Source organism: Polypterus senegalus, chromosome 13 (genome assembly GCF_016835505.1).
Source record: "Polypterus senegalus isolate Bchr_013 chromosome 13, ASM1683550v1, whole genome shotgun sequence".
Classification (NCBI taxonomy): domain Eukaryota; kingdom Metazoa; phylum Chordata; class Cladistia; order Polypteriformes; family Polypteridae; genus Polypterus; species Polypterus senegalus.
The window spans coordinates 43,602,131-43,624,397 of record NC_053166.1 but is presented as its reverse complement, the minus strand read 5'-3'; the positions used below and the strand labels follow the sequence as shown (position 1 = coordinate 43,624,397).

At 35.8% G+C, this 22,267-nt stretch overlaps 1 protein-coding gene across 4 annotated transcripts in view; it reads right to left on the bottom strand.

Moving 5' to 3' along the window:
• Positions 1-1,973: 1,973 nt before the first annotated feature.
• The window catches only part of p4ha2 (procollagen-proline, 2-oxoglutarate 4-dioxygenase (proline 4-hydroxylase), alpha polypeptide 2), a 58,277-nt gene continuing 37,983 nt past the window's right edge, over positions 1,974-22,267 (bottom strand). For 2 of the 4 annotated variants that reach the window (XM_039774889.1, XM_039774887.1), the window contains exons 10-15: positions 19,631-19,730; positions 17,490-17,543; positions 16,190-16,255; positions 12,906-12,974; positions 4,878-4,974; positions 1,974-2,234 (exon numbers count right to left, since the gene is read on the bottom strand). In XM_039774889.1, coding sequence (XP_039630823.1) covers positions 2,164-2,234; positions 4,878-4,974; positions 12,906-12,974; positions 16,190-16,255; positions 17,490-17,543; positions 19,631-19,730 — 457 coding nt within the window. In that variant the 3' untranslated portion in view covers positions 1,974-2,163. Of the gene's footprint in view, positions 2,235-4,877; positions 4,975-12,905; positions 12,975-16,189; positions 16,256-16,327; positions 16,388-17,489; positions 17,544-19,630; positions 19,731-22,267 lie in introns of all 4 variants that reach the window. The other 2 variants (XM_039774890.1, XM_039774888.1) reach the window with 2 other exon arrangements.

Here is a 22,267-nt window from a genome sequence, read left to right as displayed (position 1 = left end):
TGTATACTATGAAGCACTGATAATCAGTCTTTGCCACATAAAACTATCACTTTGGTGAAGAATGAATGTCCGTGTTTACTTCTTCAGGAGAAATTACAGTAATTTAGCATACCATGTCAAATTCTCCATTTTTTACCACTGTATAATTATTAGTGTCCTGAGTGGTGCATCATAGCTTGGCTTTGTAACTGTCCTGCCTTTAAATCTGAATGCCCTTTCCAGCTACACATTTCTTTCACTATCTTCAAATCAGGAACTTTGTTAAACAGAACCTTCCAGATTTTCCTCATCTTGCACCCTCATCCACGCTGGAAAAAATATTGCTCAATCTCAAGGAATTAGACTCCATCTCTACAATATATAAAATCATTTTACAATCCCTTCCTTTCAAAGATCCAAGAGGACACTGGGAAAAAGATCTCTCAATTAATATATCAGAAAAGGAGTGAAAAGTAGCAATGCAGAGAATTCACTCGAGCTCCATATGCGCAAAGCATACAATTATACAACTCAAAATTATATATCGAGCACATCTGTCTCGACTAAAACTCTCCAAAATGTTTCCAGGGCATGATCCAACCTGCGAACGTTGCAACCAAGCCCCAGCCTCACTAGGTCACATGTTCTGGGCCTGCACCAATTAACATCATTCTGGACCAAAAGTTTTAATTACCTTTCAGATAGCCTTGGACTCACAATCCCTCCTAACCCATTAACAGCTGTGTTTAGTGTTCTTCCAGAGGGGCTTAAAGTGGAGAAGGACAAACAAATTGTGATTGCATTCACTACACTGTTGGCACGCAGACTTATTCTGATAAACTGGAAGAACCCAAACTCTCCTCTTTTAAGTCAGTGGGAAACCGATGTGTTATATTATTTGAAACTGGAAAAAATCAAATACTCAGAGGATCCGTACAGACTTTTTTCAAAACATGGCAGGATCTAATCAGTAATATTTTAAAATAAGTTTATAAAGCACAGAGAATTTATTAATTTAGGTATGTTTACAAGCCTTAAATTTTACGCCGTTTGGCTTGCTCTCTCTCTCTCAGGGGTGGGGATCGATCTGTTCTTAACTCAATTCTTCTTTTTGTAAAAACGTGATTGCTTTGTATGGATTGTAATAAAATTAATAAATAAATAAATAAATCTGAATGCCCTGCAAAATGCCTAGTTTTACTGTTTAACTTACTGCATAGCACTGTTCTGTTCTCTGTCATATTACATAATATAATGTATTTTCAGGATTTATTCTGAAAGAAAACATTTCAATATACTGTGTACACATTTATATTCTGTGCATAGGCCAAATTAAACTAAATGGAGGAGGGTATGGTGGATAAGTCTGCTACCTCACTGCTACAGAGTTGTGGGTTCAGACCTGTGAACTGTCTCCATGGAGTTTGTATGTTCTCCCTGGGGCTATGTGGGTTTCCTCTATGCACTCCAGTTTTCTTCTACATATCTAAGGCAGACAGATTTGGTTAACTGGTTATTGTAAATTGGCCTAGTGTGAGTGTGTCTATCTATCTGTGTGTCCTGTGATGGATGGGCTACTCTTCTAGAGTTGATTCCCACCTTGGCCTGAGTGTTCCTTGGAAAGCCGATGTCCCTCTTTGACCCCAGAATAGAATAGGCAGGTTAGACAATGGACAGATAACTAAATGCTGAAGCATATGTAGTGTCTTTTGTTTTAAACTCCATCTTATTTTGAGTTTTGATTCATTAAATATATAAATAAATATATAAAAATGATAAGCAAATATGTAATACTGTATATGATAAATATAGAATGAAATAAAAATAACTATTTGGATTCCTCAGTTTCTGATTCTTTGAGACCTTGACACAGAGCCTGAAGGTGCACAGATGTTACACATTCACCATTATATATACTTTGTTATTTTATCTAGAAACATTGAAACATCTGTATTAAAAATACATTACTTATTCAAACACAATAAAAATACAAATTTGGGAGTGAAAAAAATGAAAAACATTTAAAAGTTGTTCAAAGAGCAAAAATCCAGAAATGAAAGGGAAAATTCAATCAGTTGACACTGGATTAAAAAAGTATTCCAGAGCTGCTCCGGGTCTTGTTAATGTCGTTGTTGTTTTCAACACCTTTCTAGTAAAATGCACACTGAAGTTCACAAATAACTTTCAGTCAACCTCAGTCAGTCCACAGGGTCTTCTGAATTCTTGCCCTCGCTCATGGAACCATTTATTTGAAACTGTGAACATACAAAGGTATAGAAGAAATTATTCTTTACATGCAAATATGTAACTTCTTCCTTAGCACTTCAGAGTCTGTTTCTTCTCTGACCATTTTTCTTCAGTATATCATATGCAGACTAAAGCAAACTGGTTGTAACTCGTCGTTCATTCCAATAATGTGTGTCTTAGATTAATAAGCAACTCTAAACTGGCCCAATGTAAGTTAGTATGCTGGTGATGGTCAGGCCCCTGTTCCCTACCTTTTGCCTGATGCTGTCAGAATAGGCTACGGACCCCCCCCATTACCCTGAAGCTTGCTGTAAAGTTGAATGGAAAGGTTAAAAATGGATGTCTCATTTTAATTTTACATGTGACATTTGCAAATGATATCATGGAGCGAAAGTCCTAAACACAACAATCAGTATACAGCTAGTATATATTCCATAAATTGTGCTGTGTGTGCTTTTGTTTTCCTATATTCTGTTTTGGTTGAATTTTCAATTTTTATTTTCTTCTGTTTATTTGTTACTCCAGAGGCCACTACCTGTTACACACAGACATTGCTTCAGTGAAGATTGTGAGGCATAGTTGACAGTTTAGTGGCTGGAGAAAAAGTGAAGAAGTCGACAGCCTTCCAACTGTTACAGGGTCTATTATGGAGGTACTTAATTTGGAAATTGTAAAGACAGAGTGGCTGCTTTGATTAAGAAGACATAAATCAAATCACTGGAACCAAAGAGGATTAATCCTAGAGTGCTTAGGAAGTTAGTGTGCACATTCTTTATATAAGCCATTGAAGCCTAGCGACTGGCAGATAATAAATGTTGTAAAAAAGGAGATCAACCCAGTTCAAGCAAATATAAGCCAACAAAGTAAGCAATTATTAGGATCAAGCATCATACATCAAGAAGAAGTGTATTAGTGAATAGTCAAAATGGGTTTGGACAGGGAAATTGTGTTTCATTGACATGCTGGAATTCTATGGGGAAGTAACAAGAGAGGTCATCGAGGTGTACATGATATTTATCTTTATTTTTCAGAAGACTCTTGATAGAGTCCCATACGAGAGGTTTCTGATTAAAGCAAATAAATCGAAGTTCAACTCAGTGTTGTAGATGATTGCAAAATTAGCCTAAACACTGAAAGCAAACAATTATGGTGTGAAGTACTTCTTCTGAATTAATTGAAACTAAAAGCAATGTCTTTGGGAATCTGTGTTGGGGCTGTAGTTCTTTATAAGAAATGACATTGTTAATAAAAAGTAAATAACAAACTGAATAAATCTGCAGATGATACCAAACTTGGGGAAATGGTACAAAACATAGAATTAGCAAAAGTTTTTGAGGGAACCCGGACAGAATTTAGATTTGGGCAAATTGGTGGTAAATGAAATTCAATAAAATCAAACATAAAGTATTAGAAATAGAAATAAAAATGTTAGATTTGAGTACACAATTTGAGGATTTAAAACTATACCTTTTGAGAAGGTCCTAGAAGTCATAATAGATTTTTCAATGTCTGCACCCTGACAGTGTAGAGAAGCTGGTTATATAGCTCAATGTTTAGAGTACAAGTAAAGAAAGATTATGCCTAAGCTATATGGATTCATCTGGAATGCTGTGTGCAGCTCTGGTTACCAAATATAACAAAAGACATAGCAGTGCAAGAGAAAGTCCAGAACATCTAGGCTAATTCTGGGTCTGTGAGATAAGAGTTATGATGAAAGATCCAATAAGATGAACCTTTCCAGTTTATGCAAACAGAGATTAAGGGTAACATGACAAGTGTTCAAAATTACGAAGAGAACTATCATTTTAAAACAAGTTCTTCAACATGAACATGGAGAAACAGATGGAAACTTCTTAAGGGCATATTTTTGTGTAAACATTAGAAAATTTTTGTTCACATTGAAAACCACAGGTACATGCAATAATAATAATAATTCTTTGCATTTATATAGCGCCTTTCTCACTACTCAAAGTGCTCAGGTTAAGGGCCTTGCTCAAGGGCCCAACAGAGCATAGCCATTTTGGCATTTACAGGATTTGAACCGGCAACCTTCCAATTACCAGTGCTGATCCCTATCCTCAGAGCCACCATAAGCCACAATAAGTTACTAAGTAGTGTGTTGGGTAGTACAACTTTGGGGACCTTCAAAACATCAGTTGATATTATTTTGAAGGAATTAAGGGGATAGGATTGAAAAGCTTTGATGAGCAGAATGGCCAATTGTAAAAACATTTCTAACATAAAACTTCAAATTAACAAGTCTTAGACAAGGGAAACATGTATTTTCTACTTCAAAACTGCTTTACAGTTCTGAAACCTAATTTTTTATTTTTCTTAATAATTACCGTAATTTGGGGTATGCAGTAAATACACTGGCATTGAGAATCCAAGGGTTTTCAAAGAGTTTTCATCAAGAAATACATCATTATGCTAAAAAAAGAACTGGTGGCATATACAGTACTTCATGATCTTGTCTTCACTGCAGCTAAATCACTACATGGCATTATCTACCATGCGAATATACAATAAACCACACATGTGATGTTATGTGATATTGCTGAAATGATACTATAATTGTACATGTCCAGGATGGCATTTTCAAAGGAGTACTATAAAAAATTCCTTTTGTTTTTTAATTTTTCAACACTCACCCCATTTGCTTCCTACTAACACGGGGCAGGCTGCGTGCCTTGTTCGGTAGTCTCCTTCTCCGCTACTGAACAGATTATACCAAAATACTGATGTCCCCTATAAAAGAATCAAATTAAAACCAAATTAGATTAAATCCTAGTAGAAACAGTGTTGCTTTACTCTGCTATTGAACACTGCAGGATTTTCAGATTCCCATCTCCTACTCACACATAATTTTTTATTCACAGATTTCTTTAAACACATTCTGTTTCCCACTCAAATTAAAATCACAACACAATGCAGGCTGGTACTGAACCTTTCCTTCAGTTGGTAGATCCAGGTGGCATGTTGTTGTCCAACATTTAAATTCCTACTAATGGGAATGTCTGAAGCTTGACAGATACTGTCAATACACACAATTTACACAAACTGACATTTCTTTAGGAGCTGTTGAGGCTAGGTCACATTACGTCAGTCACACTTTTATATGAATTCGGGCAGTGCAAGTGTTTATGTACTGTAGTTTGAAATGTGAATGCATTAATGTGCTAAATATTGCTTTCTAAAGATCAATTGGCAGTACAACCTTATTATTCAGCTGATGTCTCCACCCAAAAGATTACAAAAAGACTATATGTATTAAATATATTTGATCGATTAACTAACTGCCTACTCATTAGCACATATAAAATACTAACTGCCTTAGAAAGGCAAACAGTAAAATTAAAGACCTCTGCCATCCTACACAACTACTTTTCTCACTCCTCAGTTCTGGAAAATGATACAGGGCCATTGGCACTCACACTAGTAGATTCATGGACAGCTTCTCATAACTCATAACCTGTAAGGCTGCGGTACAGTCAATTAAAAATGCAAATACTGCAACAAAACAGTTTATATGAATACTGTATATAATAAATGCAAGTACATACAGTATGTATATACTGTATATGTTGTATAGTGAAGAATACTTATTATTTATTTTGTACTGTATTTTTGTCAACATTTCTCAGGAGACATGCAGGTTTGAATCTCACTGTACTATGTACACAAGACTATGAACTTGACTTAAATTTCTTCTGGTGGAATTTGCTGACCTAATTCTAATCTAACAATGACAACAAATTACAGATGTCACAATGGGGCTAATGACACTGAAAGGTTGCATCTACTTACAGCTAACATGCCTATTAGTAAAAAATGGCTTAAATAATCAAGACACCAGGAAAAGCAGAGTGTACATTGTGATAATGATGATGGAAATCTTAAAAATATAAATAAATAAAAACACACCAAATTTTGTAATCCCAGTTTTGTAGTTTATGAATTGACACCAAAAAGGAAGAATTAAAGAAAAACAGTTAATGAAGACAGAGGTTCACGTAAAAGCAGAAGTTATTTGGAAAGAAAACATGAAGCCACAAGTAGGCCACCAACACTAAACTTGAGAAACACAGAATTAGATGGTGAACTGCTGGTTTCTTTGTCCTTGTTATCTAGGAGTTGGTTTGGGAAACAAGAAGTACTGAAAAACAACAGGTGAAGGTATTTAATACTACAAGAAACAATTAAGGGTTGGGAAAGGAACGCAAATGCATTAATTAAAAGGAAGCAAAAATGTCACCTAAGCAGTAATAGCTCCGCTGGCAATAACTGGCTTTGAATTAAGAAACTGCTTTGGAATAAAAATCTTCAGCCACAGCACTCCTACAATAATGCATTTGAGGACCCCTACTTTAGTATATGACATACACACTTACTACCAGCAACATAGAGGTGTATGATATATTAAAAGAATTAGGATATTGCAGAATTGTGTTGAAATTGAGTGCTAGCACCTGTACATAAAAAGCGGTGCAGAAAGCATGTATAATGTTTTTCTTTTTGTTCATTAATAAAGTTCTCGCTGTGAATCTTCTTGATTTGCCAAACATGGCATAGTTACTGACGTTTTAGTTATCCTGGCCACAAAAGTCGGATAGTGTGCTGAATGGTCAAAGTTGTAGATCTGTTCCTCATAGATCTAAATTCCTTGCATCTGGAGAGTGTAAGAGCAGCATTCTGATTGTTTTACATAAATACATTTACCAATATAATGGACTGACATAACTTTACTCTAACATGAGGAATGTCACACTGTTAACCAACTGACTCATATTTGTGGATCACATGTGATCTGCAGATAACATTTTGATAACCACTGATTTCAATCTACTTTGCTAACGTAATTTAACTTGTTCACAGAGAGATTAAACATTAATTACCGTATGCAGAATATGTTTTTTGCTCTCCTTAACAACAAAAAAAATGTAAAAAATCAGCAGCACTTGAGCTACCATGAGGGAAAGCTTGTGGAGCCTTGCAATACTGTCGAGATATTTCACCGACATGAATTTCTATCACAAGTCAATGTAACATCCATGTCACAATGGTCTCACTTTAAACATCTGTACAATGAAATGTTCCATTTTGTGAAATGACAGCATTGTGAAAGCAAGACAGGAAGATGTGGTTAAAGAAAAAGAAAAAAAATGGTATCAGATGGAATCAGGGTGTCAAAGATGAGTCTTACTGTGATAGTGATAGCAATGTCAGGGTATTTTCTGCCCTTGATCTTGTGCTTAAGGGGGAAAATGTTCAGTTTGGAGGCATTTTTGCCCTTTGCTCCCAATTAATTCCAACACAGTTTGGCTATTTTGACTTTTTTGACCCATGCTTTTAACCTTTTGACTTTGAATGCTGGTTTCTGTTTCTATTTTTTAGGTAGTTTGCTCTTCTAGTTTTGACCAAATCAACAAGCTAATTAAGGCTCATTTAATGGAAGCACTCTCGACTCCCTGGAGGTAATAATGAAGAAGAGAATAAAGACAAAACATTATGAGTAATGCTGCACATCTTCTTTGACACAGTAACATTACTCTCAGCCAAAGAATTATTCAACAGAAGTGCATCAAGAAATGCTACTGAGACTCCTTTATACAAACAGCAATATGCTTGCATAATGCCTCACTGGGATTGTGACAGTCAAGTCAGAAGATTTCTTTCTTTTTAATCTTTTTCTTTCTTTTACATATGAAAACTCAACACAACACAACCAACAGTAAATTGAAACAAATCACTGACTAAGAGGGGAGAATCACCAGTACTACAGAAAGCTACAGAATAAAAATGAGCCTTCAATCTAGTTTTAAACAGTTCATTTGAAGGTCCTTCCTTAATGTAATAAGGTAAAGGACTTTCGCAGACAAGGTGCAGGGGGTACAAAAGCTCTGTCCACCTTATTTGTACACTTAGTACGAAGAACCACAAGAGACAACTGACAGGTAGATCTAAGCTCCATGTATTGCTTTAAAAACCAGCAGCAACATTTTAAAGTCAATTCTGAAAATAATTGGCTGCCAATTTAAGAAAGGCTAAAACTGGGCATACAGAGGCAAATTTTCTTGCCCCAACCAAAAAAACAGCAGCAGCATTCCTGAACCAACTGCAACCTACATATCAGGGATATGCTGATCTCAGAATACAGAAAGCAGCATTAATCAAGCTGAGAAAAGATAAAAGCATGAGTAATTTTCTGAAGATACCTAGGAGATTAAAAAAAGTCTTAACCTTGGCTAAAACCTGAAGCAGGAAAAAGTAACCCTTGACCACAGAATGAATCGGTTTCTCAAAAGAGAGGTTACTGTCAAACTTAACCCCAAGATTCCAAACTTGAGGTTTACAAAAGTGCCAAGAAGTTCAAAATCAATCAACTATCAGCACTTCTGTTTTATTAAGATTGAGATCAAGAAAACTGTTAACCATCCAGGATCTTAGTTCTTCATGACAATTGTGCAACAGATTCATTGAAGAGTTGCACACAGGAATATTAACCTGTGTGTCATCAGCAAAACAATGAAAAGAACAATTAAACTTCCAAAAAATAGCTTCTATAGGATGAAGATCCTTTTTTTTACGATGCAAAATGGAACCCTAAGGAACACCACATTTAACAGGAGAAACAAAAAAGAGGAATTAAGGGTCACTGAGAAAGTCTACCAGCAAGATATGACCTGAATCAGTCAAGAGCAGCCCCTTCAAGCTCCACCAGATGCCCAAGTCGCTACAGCAAGATCTCATGATCAATTGTGTCAAAAGTTGCTGAAAGATCTAGGAGGACAAGGACTGTCACCGCACCCGAGTCAGTAATAAGTGAAATGTCATTCAATACTTTCATTAGGACAGCCTCAACCCCATGGTAATGCCTAAAGCCAGATAGGTAGATCTCATATAAATTTCTAGAGTTAAGATAATTGACCAATTGATAATAACTAACTCTTTCTAATATTTTAGCCAGAAATGGCAATTGAGAAATCGGGTGAAAATTAGCTAACACTCCAGGATCTAACTCTGCCTTTTAAAGACAATATCGCACCACTACACTTTAAAAAATGAGGTCACAACACCCTTACTAATAGAACCAATTATAATTGCCAACAACAGTGGGTCCAGGATATCAAACGCCTCCAATAAAAGTCATGGTGAAACAACATCAACTGGACAAAAAGTAGGTCTAATAGGTCAATAATACTTTTCAAATGTGAAAGTGAAACAACATCAAAAGAATCCAAAACAATATCACAATTGACAACAGGAAGTATATAGACAGTTGGTGTAAGACTAGAGAGGATAATATCGATTATGTTGACAAAAAATGAAAACAACTGCTCACATAAATGAACAGTATTTTACTTAAGGCAAGGGTAACTTTTAGAGGAACCAGAATCAACAGTAAAACAAAGTCAAAACTTTCATGCCAAGTGTCAGAACCAGAATGACTAATAGTTAAGACAGCAGTGCTCAGGATGTCTTTTAAGAATTGTAGTTAAGAAATAGTGCAGGAAAATCTGTTAACCAAAACATAAAAATCACGTGATCAGACCCAAAATCATAAACCATAAATCGCAGTCAAAAAGTAATCAGTCAATAATTTTAACCAGGAGTTCAAAAACAACAAAGAATGTACACAAAGGTCTACTGGGAAAATTCAATCAAGGACAACCAGGAAGTGCACAACACAGCGTTTACACTCTTGACCCAGAACTGTTACACATGGCACAATTCTGATAGACCTTGCCTAGCAATTGCATAGCAACCATCCACAAATACTCCTCAAAATGGTGATGCCCATAAGGGAAACATAATGGCATCGTGAGAGAACATTACTTATTTTCAACATTATTAAAAAAAGCATCAAACACCAAAATACATGTGACCATAAGATTCTTTAACCTCTGAAACAAGATCATATTAATTTTTACAGGTCAAAGAGAACTTATTAAAAACTCAAAAACAAAACATCTGATAACGACAGCAAGTTAATGTTCTTCTACTTCAATGCCAAGTGTCACTATTCTGAACTCTCTTTGGTCTACAATTAGGTCCATAAATATTTGGACAGAGACAACTTTTTTCTAATTTTGGTTCTGTACATTACCACAATGAATTTTAAATGAAACAACTCAGATGCAATTGAAGTGCAGACTTTCAGCTTTAATTCAGTGGGTTGAACAAAACGATTGCATAAAAATGTGAGGCAACTAAAGCATTTTTTAACACAATCCCTTCATTTCAGGGGCTCAAAAGTAATTGGACAATTGACTCAAAGGCTATTTCATGGGCAGGTGTGGGCAAGTCTGTCGTTATGTCTTATCAATTAAGCAGATAAAAGGCCTGGAGTTGATTTGAGGTGTGGTGCTTGCATGTGGAAGATTTTGCTGTGAACAGACAACATGCGGTAAAAGGAGCTCTCCATGCAGGTGAAAGAAGCCATCCTTAAGCTGCGAAAACAGGGAAAAGCCATCCGAGAAACTGCTACAATATTACGAGTGGCAAAATCTACAGTTTGGTGCATCCTGAGAAAGAAAGCAAGCACAGGTGAACTCAGCAACGCAAAAAGAGCTGGACGTCCACGGAAGACAACAGTGGTGGATGATCGCAGAATCATTCCCATGGTGAAGAGAAACCCCTTCACAACAGCCAACCAAGTGAACAACACTCTCCAGGGGTAGGCGTATCGATATCCAAGTCTACCATAAAGAGAAGACTGCATTAAAGTAAATACAGAGGGGGCACTGCAAGGTGCAAGCCACTCATAAGCCTCAAGAATAGAAAGGCTTGATTGGACTTTGCTAAAGAACATCTAAAAGAGCCAGCACAGTTCTGGAAAAACATTCTTTGGACAGATGAAACCAAGATCAACCTCTACCAGAATGATGGCAAGAAAAAAGTATGGAGAAGGCGTGGAACAGCTCATTATCCAAAGCATACCACATCATCTGTAAAACACGGTGGAGTCAGTGTGATGGCCAGGGCGTGCATGGCTGCCAATGGCACTGGGACACTAGTGTTTATTGATGATGTGACACAGGACAGAAGCAGCTGAATGAATTCTGAGGTGTTCAGAGACATACTGTCTGCTCAAATCAAGCTAAATGCAGTCAAATTGATATGCACAGGTGGAAATGGAGACAAGCCAGATGCAGAACTGCTGGTTCCTTTATCATTCGCATCTTATTGCTAATAAGTAGCAGTTAAAACAATGAATACAGCTTTTTAAGACTAAAATAAGCAATTTTGGGTTCAAAATCTTAATAAGGAGGACAACTAAAATGATGCAGACAAATGTCATTTGAGAAATAAGTACTTCACCAGCCATTAATTAGTAGAATAAACTAGTCACTAAGGAAATAGAACGAAAACCTGTAGCCACTGTGGCTCTCCAGGATCGGAGTTCACCACTCCTGCACAATGTCAAACTAACATTTATGCCAAATGAATTTTAATTTTTTTCACAAGCCTAGATCACACTGAAGTCAAATCTCAGTGCTTACGACGCATACTGGCTACATATGGTGTAACAAGGGTAACGCAGCAATTACCAATTTTACTTCATTTCCACAGTCAATGCTTGGTGATTATTTGTATTACACATTTCCTGCTATTCCTGCATGTGTGATCTGAAGGTTTTTTGGTTTTCACTCATGTCTCAAATTATCCCAGTGGGAGGGGACACAAATGTGAAAAGTAGATGGACATTTACATAGGCAAAAGGAATACTGAGCATACAATAAAGACATGATAGTGATTTCTGAAAAAGACTAAAGCCTGTATATGGCTAATGCTAAGGTGATGGCAAGGCATGAGGTCAGAAAAGGACAGATAGAAAAATGCAAGTAATAAAGATCAGGAAAGTACACTCTATCAGCATCATCTTTTCTTGATGGCGAAAGATCAAGGTGAAATCAGCAGCTTTGCATTCATTTGTTCTACAGATCAAATATTTCCCTGATATTTTTTGCATGCAGTTTTGATAGGGTAACAATTCCATGACATCCTATATAAATGACATTAAAGTGTTTTCTAGCAGCATTCCTTGATATCACCAAAAATGCGAAGGTGATACAAATTAAGTATTTTGGTGCTGTTTGTGGTGCAAATTACTTCCTTTTCACTAAAAGCTGAAAAAAAAGAGTAGTCTTAGAGTAAAATATTTTTCTTTCAACCCATTTTCTTACTGTGCTTTATAAATTAAAGGCTTGAAAAGAAAAAGCGATCAAAAATCTTGAAGCAAACCTGGACGGGACACCAGTTCATCAACAAAAGCACTGCAATACACCTCCATAACTCAATTACACCTGACTACCCTCACACAGTCTTACCTAAAATACAAACCTTTTGTACGTGGGATAAAAGCAGAGCTTACAAAGACCTTGCTGTGGATCTGGAAAGATTAAACAGTCTTTATACAGTATAGACAGTAATAACAGTGCATAGATAGATAGATAGATAGATAGATAGATAGATAGATAGATAGATAAAAAACAAAAAGAAAAACATTGAGAAACAGAGTTTATGTAATATTATGCTTTGAAACTACAGTGTATTAAAAACAGTTTGTTCTTCAATGCACCCTTAATCTGTGTAGTAGATTACCAGATCATAACAAGCATTAATTTGTTAAATATAACTGTTAATCAAGCAAAACACTGAATGTACATTATACTTGCCTTTCTAGGCCAGATGGCTGCACCAAAGTCTGGAAATACTGTGGCACCTCCAGCTTCAACGTCACTCATCTGCAATAACAGAACAATAAAGAAATGTATATTAGCTTCTATTTAAATAAAGTAAAATCTACAATAATGAAATGATGCCTTAACCCATTAATGCCTCATGTTCCATTATTGGAACGACAGTCAGGTAATTTTATACGTTATGTATAATGTAAGAAGTGGATCTGCCTAGTGTTCCAATTTTGGAACGCCACATAACTCAACAATGGAATGTAATAATTTTTTTCTCTCTTCAAATTCTTGTTCCTTATATTTTTCTATGCAACATATGTGAATTTCATGCACAAACTCAAAAATTTCAACCTTAGGCATAAATGGGTTAAAGATATAAATTAAATATATGTTTAGATTATTGCAGCTCCATTAGGTAAGTAGCCTACCCACTACATACTGATAAATATTAATATTAGCTTTTACTGCAATGTATATTGTGGTCTATGGCCGGCTTGTTATCCCGGCCAATACCCCCAGGCCGCCAGGTGGAGCTCTCCCTGCAGCATGGAGGTGCCCTGAATACCAGCAGGGAATCATGGACGATGGAGTTTTCCTTTATAGCCCTGCTGGATACCACAGGGGCCAACAGAGAATGCTGCAGGGAGGCCCAGAGAGTCAGATGTGCCCTACAACCCGAAGTACGTCTTAGGCAAAGTAACAGGGGAAATGACGTACTTCCGGGATGAAAAAGAGGACTTTTTATCTGACCCGGAAGTGATAGGAAGTCACATGGACTGAAGGATTGGAAACACTTCCGGGTCAGGGAACATAAAAGGACAATGGGAAATCCCAGATGTCGAGCTGAGCTGGGTGGAAGGGTGGCAACGTGTCTGGGAGTAAGAGGATTGGTTTATTGAGAATTGTATTGTGTAATTGTATGAGTATTGTGGAGAGGAGGGTGCTTTGTGCACTGTTATTAATAATAAAGTCAACTTATTGGAGTTTAACCTGGTGTCTGGTGTATAGTCTGAGGGTTCAAGAGGACAATAGCGCCCTCTATCTGTCACAATATAAACTTGTAAACTAATACACTTTAATCTTTCCATTAGCATTATTAAAAAACTGTATCATTTCAACTAATAAATCTTTTTTTGGAATTTGGGAAACTTTTATTAACTCTTTAGTTTCATATAAATAGATTTTACATAAATACCCTTCAGAGATTTATCCTCTCCAGAAGTGCTGTTAACTGAAGTTGTTTTCTACGCCTTTGTTGTCAAGTAGCCATGTTCCATTTATAATTTAATACTGATTTGTTTTTCATTAAACAAATTATGCATTTATTCCATCATTTTCCATTACTACTACTGCCTTTTAAATTAACACTAACCCACACCTAGATTCATCATTATTAGATATTTTGATTAATTAATTACTTTGTCCGATTATGATACGTCTCCTTACTGTAGTCAGTGACATGTACTCGTTAACATGCATAGCCACTGAACGCTTAGAATAACTCACAACTAGGAGGAGATATAAGTGGTGTCCCACTGTAAAACACTAACATTTTTAAAACACTTTGAAGCATATTTGCAGGATGCTAAAGAGAAGAAGGTGGCTTAATGACAAGACCCAATAGATATTACTTTATGCTGAAACCAACAATATACATAAAAACTTCACATTCTGCTTTTACAAAGTATTTCTCTTAATAGACCACATCTATTAGTTTTTTAAAGTTAAGGTGGTTCTAGAATTAAAGAAAAGGCACGGCATTATTTTGTTTTTGATACTGACAATGATTTCTGACATGAAAGATCAAGATGCTTATATGTTCATTGTTATTAGTTTATTACTGTTAATGTTGTTTCTTAAACTTCTTAAAAGTATTCTGTACCAATTTATTTTAATTCTGATGCTACTGCTGTTTATGATATGTCTCTTTAAAGAGTCTTAAGAGCCAACAATGCTTAAATGCCTATTTTCAGTTTCTTTTCTTTGATTGCTTTTCTTAAAATTCTTATTGCCTTGTTACTATTTTATTATTTTTAGATAATAATTATTATTTGATCATTTGATTATTATTTGATATTACTTGATTGCTTTCCTTAAAAATCTTATTATCTTGCTACTATCTTATTATTAGTAGTAGTAGTACTAGTATATTATTATTATCTTATTACCTTGTTTTATTTAAGTAGATAGATAGATAGATAGATAGATAGATAGATAGATAGATAGATAGATAGATAGATAGATAGATAGATAGATAGATAGATAGATAGATAGATACTTTATTAATCCCAAGGGGAAATTCACTTATTAGTGACACTCCTCATCAATTAAATCAAGAAAGGCATAATAAATAGGGGCTTCATGATAACAATAAGAATAGCAGTAAGCTAATTTATGTAAATGATTCTATGGAAAAGCTAAAGAAGATTTAACACATATATTTTCAATCTTAGTTTCATAAATACGTTTGCATGACAGAATCAAATGATTATATTCAGACATGACAAGATCTTATAACTTTATATCAAAAAAACACATCTAATCTAAAATCTGCAATATCAATTGATTAACAAAACCAGAAATTATCACCTAAGCAAGTGAACGATTTAATTAGAACTGTAGTTGTAAAGTTTCTTAAACATAAAAATAAAGACTCAAATTCATCCCACAGTAAATTTCAGGCATCTAAGGCTCATTATATTTCGAAATCTTTGCCCCATTTGGTAATGGCACAACTTTAAGCTCTTGTCAATTAAATCAGGTCTCACCTAAACTGATCTTAGGAAAATCTAATTATAAACATCTTATAAACAAACTAAACAGGGATAATTGAATACATTCACATTTTTAAAATAAAAAAAGGCCACCAACAAACAGGCATTTAGTATTAACATGCAAACTGAGATCCAGAAAGGCTGAATGGTTGATGTTATTAACCTGTTGGGCATCCAAATTGAAAAGACTGAAGGAACTAATTGATACTGATAACATTCATATTTTAATAAGTGAAAAGCTGGTGTGAATTCTCTATCTGCAATTCTTCATGTGAATTTAGTTTACAAGCCAATTCAAATTTTCCATTTTATCATATTAAATGAATAAAAGTTTTGCATTAGTCTTTGTGTTTTTTGTATTTAATTTACAATTAATTTGCAGATTAAACAAGATTATGTGGTAAGCAGCATGTTACCATCTAAAAGCCTTACCTTTGGGACCTTAAATTACTGAACATGGGCCTTTATGTTTAAGTCACACCAGATACTTACATAATTTAAATAAGTAGCCACGCGATTTCCAGTGCCTAATCTTTTGAAAGCATCAGGTTCATCTTTCTATAAAAATAAAATTTGAGAGGAAGGTGACAGTAAGCCAGGAAGCAGACACTGCAGAAATGGGGTACTTACATAGTTCAGAAAGGTAGCTAGCCTATTCCCATCCTTCTTGAGTCTGCTGTCGAAAGGGCGCTGCAACAGATGGTCACAACTTTAACCCACATTTACAGTTTGACAAGCTCACCCAGTTGGTAAGGAAAAGCAAAAATGAATATTAAACCAACCAAACATAGCCTGTGTAAAGCTTTAGTGTAATTTCAACCAATTACAATAATATTTATGGAATCAGCACAACATATTTGACAAGATGTTGAGGCAAACCAAGAAAAAATTTAGAGCTAAACAAGGTAGTGAGAGCTCATAATTCGTGCAACTTCTAAACTGATGAGACTGTAATAAGGTATGTGATGAAAAACAACAAAAAATGACAAGCAAGGACCATTTCCCAACCCACATCTCAAGTTCAGTTCTTTTCATCATGAATTGTAACAGAACAAAACAGGAAATGATCAAGATCCATGATGGCCGAGTGTTCATCACTGCAAAAGGAACTCAAAATGGCTAAAAAATATACCAAACTGGCATTCAACGAAAAAAAGAATATTACTACAATATTTCATTTGTTGTATATATTTTACAGTAAATTATTGAAATCATTATTTTAATATTACACAATAACAGATTCCAAATTGTTTTACTAGTATATCTACTTGTAAGACAAGTTATCTTAGCCCAACATAGCATAGTCTTCTCACACATACACAAATAAAACACATTTAAATGTAATCACTGCATTATTACATTAGCTCTCCCCTCAAAATGCACAAATTACCACATGTTAATGCCTCTATTATTAAAATATTTATGAATACTGTTTGCCTTTTAAAGTGAAATTAGACAGATTATGAAACTTTCTTCAAAACGGCATCATGGTTTACTTTAATCTTGTTAACACATCACACAGAATTCACTGTCAACCAAATGAGCAACAAATGTGTTGATAAGGGAATTGGCAGCACAGGATGCTCTCAGTCATTATTCACAGTGTCAACACACTGCCTTCCACCAATGAACAGCTGCATAACTGTGTCAGCCTAGTTTAGCAGTTCAGTGTCAAAAAGTCATCTTATATGGATGCGAGAAAAACCATTTGTGAAGTTTAAAAAAATTACAATGTTAAATAAAATCAATGTACATGTTGTGAGAGATTAAAATAAAAAATAAATTTACTTACCCTGGAAAAATCAAAATGAGGCTCATACTGACCACCTACTCCATAGTTAGCAACCTTTATTTAAAAAGAGACAGTTTATACATAAATATATGTAACTATAATTTTATCAAAGAATGGCATAAAATATTACTGTAGAGAGTAAATAAGGAACTTGTCTAGGCCAACTGAAAATACTAGTGCTGAAGGGGTGACACGGTGGCGAAGTGGTAGTGCTGCTGCCTCGTCCCAGGTCCTCTCTATGTGGAGTTTGCATGTTATCACCAAGTCCGCGTTGGTTTCCTCCTATACTCCATAGATGTGTAGCCTAGGTGAACTGGCAATCCTAAATCTAGCCCTAGTATGTGGCTGGGGTTGGTGTGTGTGTGTGTGTGTCTATGTGTTTGACCTGTGATGGACTGGCACCCTGTCCAGGGTTTGTTCCTGCCTTGCACCCTATACTATATATATTGGCAGACCACTGCAAACCTGTTCCTGACTGAGCGGGTTAGAAAATAAATGACCCGGCATTCTGAAAGCTTGCTTGTCTTACATATCTAGTTTACTTTGACCACTAATAATCTCTCACTCCTACAGCACATAGGTTGCTTTCATCAGCACTGATATGCTTTGTTACCACAAGTTTAGGGTTAATATTATGCAAAATAACATATCAGGATGTTAAACTTCTATCTACAGTTTCACAATGTTTGTTGCAGCACCAAGCTGCTTTAGGGTTTGGCTGCAGCTTTCAGTTTAGTAGTATGCACACTGGTTCTACAAATGCACTAGACAAGGGATCCTGTCAGGCATTTATATTTTACACTTGGGTAAGAGATGCTTTTATCAAAATTGATTAACAATTTGCAAATACATAAAGAAAAGTATCAAGATAGCCATCCCAGTCCTAAAGTACAGTATCAACATGACTACAAGTTAATTAGGAATGTCATATTCTACATTTAGCAAAATTACAGGAAAAACAAATCAAGTGACTACTGCATAAAATGTATAATAAATGACCTCAGATACAATAACTGGTAAAAAGATTAAACAGGTTAAATGCAAACACAAAGTTGAGAGGGCTCAGATCTTAAAATGTGAAACACATGACCTTCAACAATTTTAACAAAACAGATCAACTAAGAGTTATTATGGGGCAGATTCTATCTCTAAAACAAAAATGCTGAAGCAGACAGCAACTGATTTGCTGTCACTTATCAATTTCACATTTAAACTTTCTGTATGGCTTAACAATAGGTGTGTGGCTGGTGTATAAGGTGAAAGAATGCTTTGAAGGTGCACCTAGGCTATCTCCACTGACAGTCCAGTAAGAAAGAAATGTTACATCCAGATACATTGAAGTAGTTTTTATTTTAATTAATGCCTTTATGTTAGTTGAAAAGGTTGTACAGTGGTTAGCACGTCTTCTGGATGTCATCCCAGGACCAGTCACAGTCTGTACTTTCTCCAGGTGGATTTTACTCTGGGTGCTCTAGTTTTCCTCCACATCCCAAAAAAGTGGCAATTTGTTACATGTTGGTTGGACATGCAAGAAGGAATTTCACAGTATTGTGTGCACATCACAATAATTTATAAAGCAACTAAGTCCACAATATACAGTTATTTGGAAAAAAAGTGACACACACCCTAGAGCATCCTAAAAAATAACAATGTTCCTGAATTGAACTTTTGAAATGACTTTCTTTATTATTATTACATTTTGCTCAAAGGTTAGTCTACAAGCAACAAAATGCCCAAAGCAGGTTGTGTAAAGAGAAAAAAATACTACTGAAATGCATGCTGCTACAATTTATTAGTCAAAAGTTCAACACTCTGGCTGCACCTCTGTAATTCTTTACAACAAAAATGTTGCTCTTGCTTCACATTAGTCGACCAATGTCTTGTGCTGAGCTAAGACGTAATTCTGATAACGGCATCATCATTATATAGTTGACCATCAGATTGAGACTTAGGAAAAGGTCTACTATTATAAATTATTTTATAAAACTTAAGAAAATGCTACAAAATAGAGTTAAGCAGCCACATTTCAAAGCCCACTCCACTCAATGTGAGGAGGATGGCGACTCGATAAGTTATATGCTTTGAAGGACTCTCTGACAGGATTGAAGGAAGGAGAGTGGCTAAAGAGCCATAATGTATACCTGAAGAAGCTCTGCAGTTTCCACTGCCAGACCTGTTATATCCTCCATTCTTTGGTTCACACGGGCAATCACGGGGTCATCTTCTTCCTCTAGCCAGGCACTAAATAAAACAACAAAGTAGACACAGGCACATTAAAGACTTTTTCATGGAAAAAGGAGGATATATTTTCTCATAACCTTTGAAAAAATGGCTATATTTCCTGTAAATAACCATTGAAAATGCCAAATGACATTTTTTTTAAATCAACACAATAAGAACAATAATGATACACACTAACAACATTATATAATATTAACAGTTATAATTTTACAATAAGAACACACATTTAATTTTTCTTCCTTACATTCATCTTCCTTACTGCTAGATTCCATGCATGCTGACAGTAGAACTCAAGTACATGTCTCTTAATCAGGATATGCCCAGAAAGTGTCTTTTAGGGGGCATTTTGTGCCAGTGTTCAAACACCTGAGTTATCTGTTATCACCCGGAAAAGACACAGACAAGACATAAGGGGTGAATCCATCGCTTTGGATTACCACATATAAGAAACTTGCTTTTAGACATGAAATATTGTATTCTAGTCAGAGCTACATGTTCATCTGAATCTTCATAAGTGACGTAAGTCAAACAATTGCCAAAAGCAAAAAATGACAGTGACACTTTTCTAAGATACATTAATTTGCTTCTTTAAATAGTCATAAAAAACCTTTTTCTCCCTAAAACATGGTGAAAGTCTTATAACATCTGCAATCTGACCTACTTTAAAGTTAGATCATAATCTCTTTTATTACCTGTATTATATGATGCTTAAAGTAACGTAATTTCAAAATTATGCATTGTGAAACTTGAACAGATTCCAAAGGCATCAAAAGCAAACGGATAACTCAAAAGGGCCTGATAATCTTTGTAATCGCTTCCTTTTTATCTCATTCACTCAACAGGTTTATTATATATAGGAAATGTTAAAAAATGATTAATGATACATAATCAGGGAAGGAAAAACTTAAAGAAGACGCAGAATTAGCATGAGTTGCTGTGAGCTGCTATGTGCTGCCGTGTTCCTTCTTTGAGTCATATGTTATGTTTAAAAGTATTTTCTTGTTTTGTTCTTTAGATACAAAATAGCATCTGTTAATCTGTAACATGCATATTCAGAGGTCATGTTATAAACAGAACTTTATTTGTCCCCGGGGATAGAAATTTGGCTGTTTACAGAAGCTCTTTACATAAATAAACACAAAACTAGGTATTACTTGCAGTAAGGAAACCTGGGCTTGATTCCCGAGTCCTCCCTGCGTGGAGTTTGCATGTTCTCCCCGTGTCTGCGTGGGTTTCCTCCAGGTGCTCCAGTTTCCTCCCACAGTCCAAAGACATGCAGGTTAGGTGCATTAGCGATCCTAAATTGTCACTAGTGTGTGCGCCCTGTGGTTGGCTAGTGCCCTGCCCAGGATTTGTTCCTGCCTTGTGCCCTGTGCTGGCTGGGATTGGCTCCAGCAGAACCCCCATGACCAATGTGTTAGTATATAGCGGGTTGGACAATGACTGTCTGACTGTATTATTAACATAAATATCAACAAATCGGATTCCAGGAACAAAGTAAACTAAACAGTATGATTTGACAGAATTTGAAACAATTCTGATTTGACTAGTGATAACTGGGTGAATGTCTAATTGAGGCTTTCAAAATTCTCTTGCTTATTGATAAACTAAATCTAGCAGAATTCACTCATACATTGGAAAAAGTCCAGAGAAGAGTGACTAGGCTCCCAGGGATACAGGGAAAGAATTATGAGGAAAGATTAAAAGAGCCAATCCTTTTCAGTTTAAGCAAAAGAAGATTAAGATGGGGCATGATTGAAGTGTTTAAAATTATGAATGGAATTAGTACAGTGGGTCAACATTTTTTAAAGATTATTTTAAAATGAGTTTGTCAAGAATGGGTGGATAAAGATGGAAACTGGTTGAGAGTAAATTTCTCACAAACATTATGAAGGTTTTCTTTACACAGAGAACCACAGATACATGGAATAAGCTATCACGTCGTGTGGTAGACAGTAGGACTACCAAAAGCAGAATTAATATTATTTTCAGAAGGATTAGGTGGCTACATTCAAGACAGAAATGAAATGCACATTTTAGTACAGTGGAGAGTTAAAGAGGATATCTACTAATTATTTAAGTATAACTAGATTAAGCATTTTGGGCAATTTAGCAGTTAGTTAACAAATTTAGCTAAATGGAATGTAAGGTCTGTAGTCTACTTTCAAAAATTCAGTCCACCTCAGCTGTGTACCAAAGTAAACTACCTAAAGTACACACTCTTGTCACATTCCAGAGGAAGACACTGTTCTCATCACTGTTTCAGTACTTATGGCATATGACCTCATCATTGAATTTATCTTTAGACACTGTGGCGGACAGCCAGGACTCATGCCCTGGCCGGGACGCACCTTTGACACTGGATCCGGGGGAGCAGCCATGGGATACACATTACGTCCCCAGGAACACTTGGTGGCAACCCCCCTGGGTTGCATCGGGGCCACAATCATGTTACACCAGAGCCCATCCCTGTTGGGCTCCGTGGCTACTGCCAGGGGGAGCTACACAGCTTCCTGAGCTTGTGTGGGCGGTTCTCC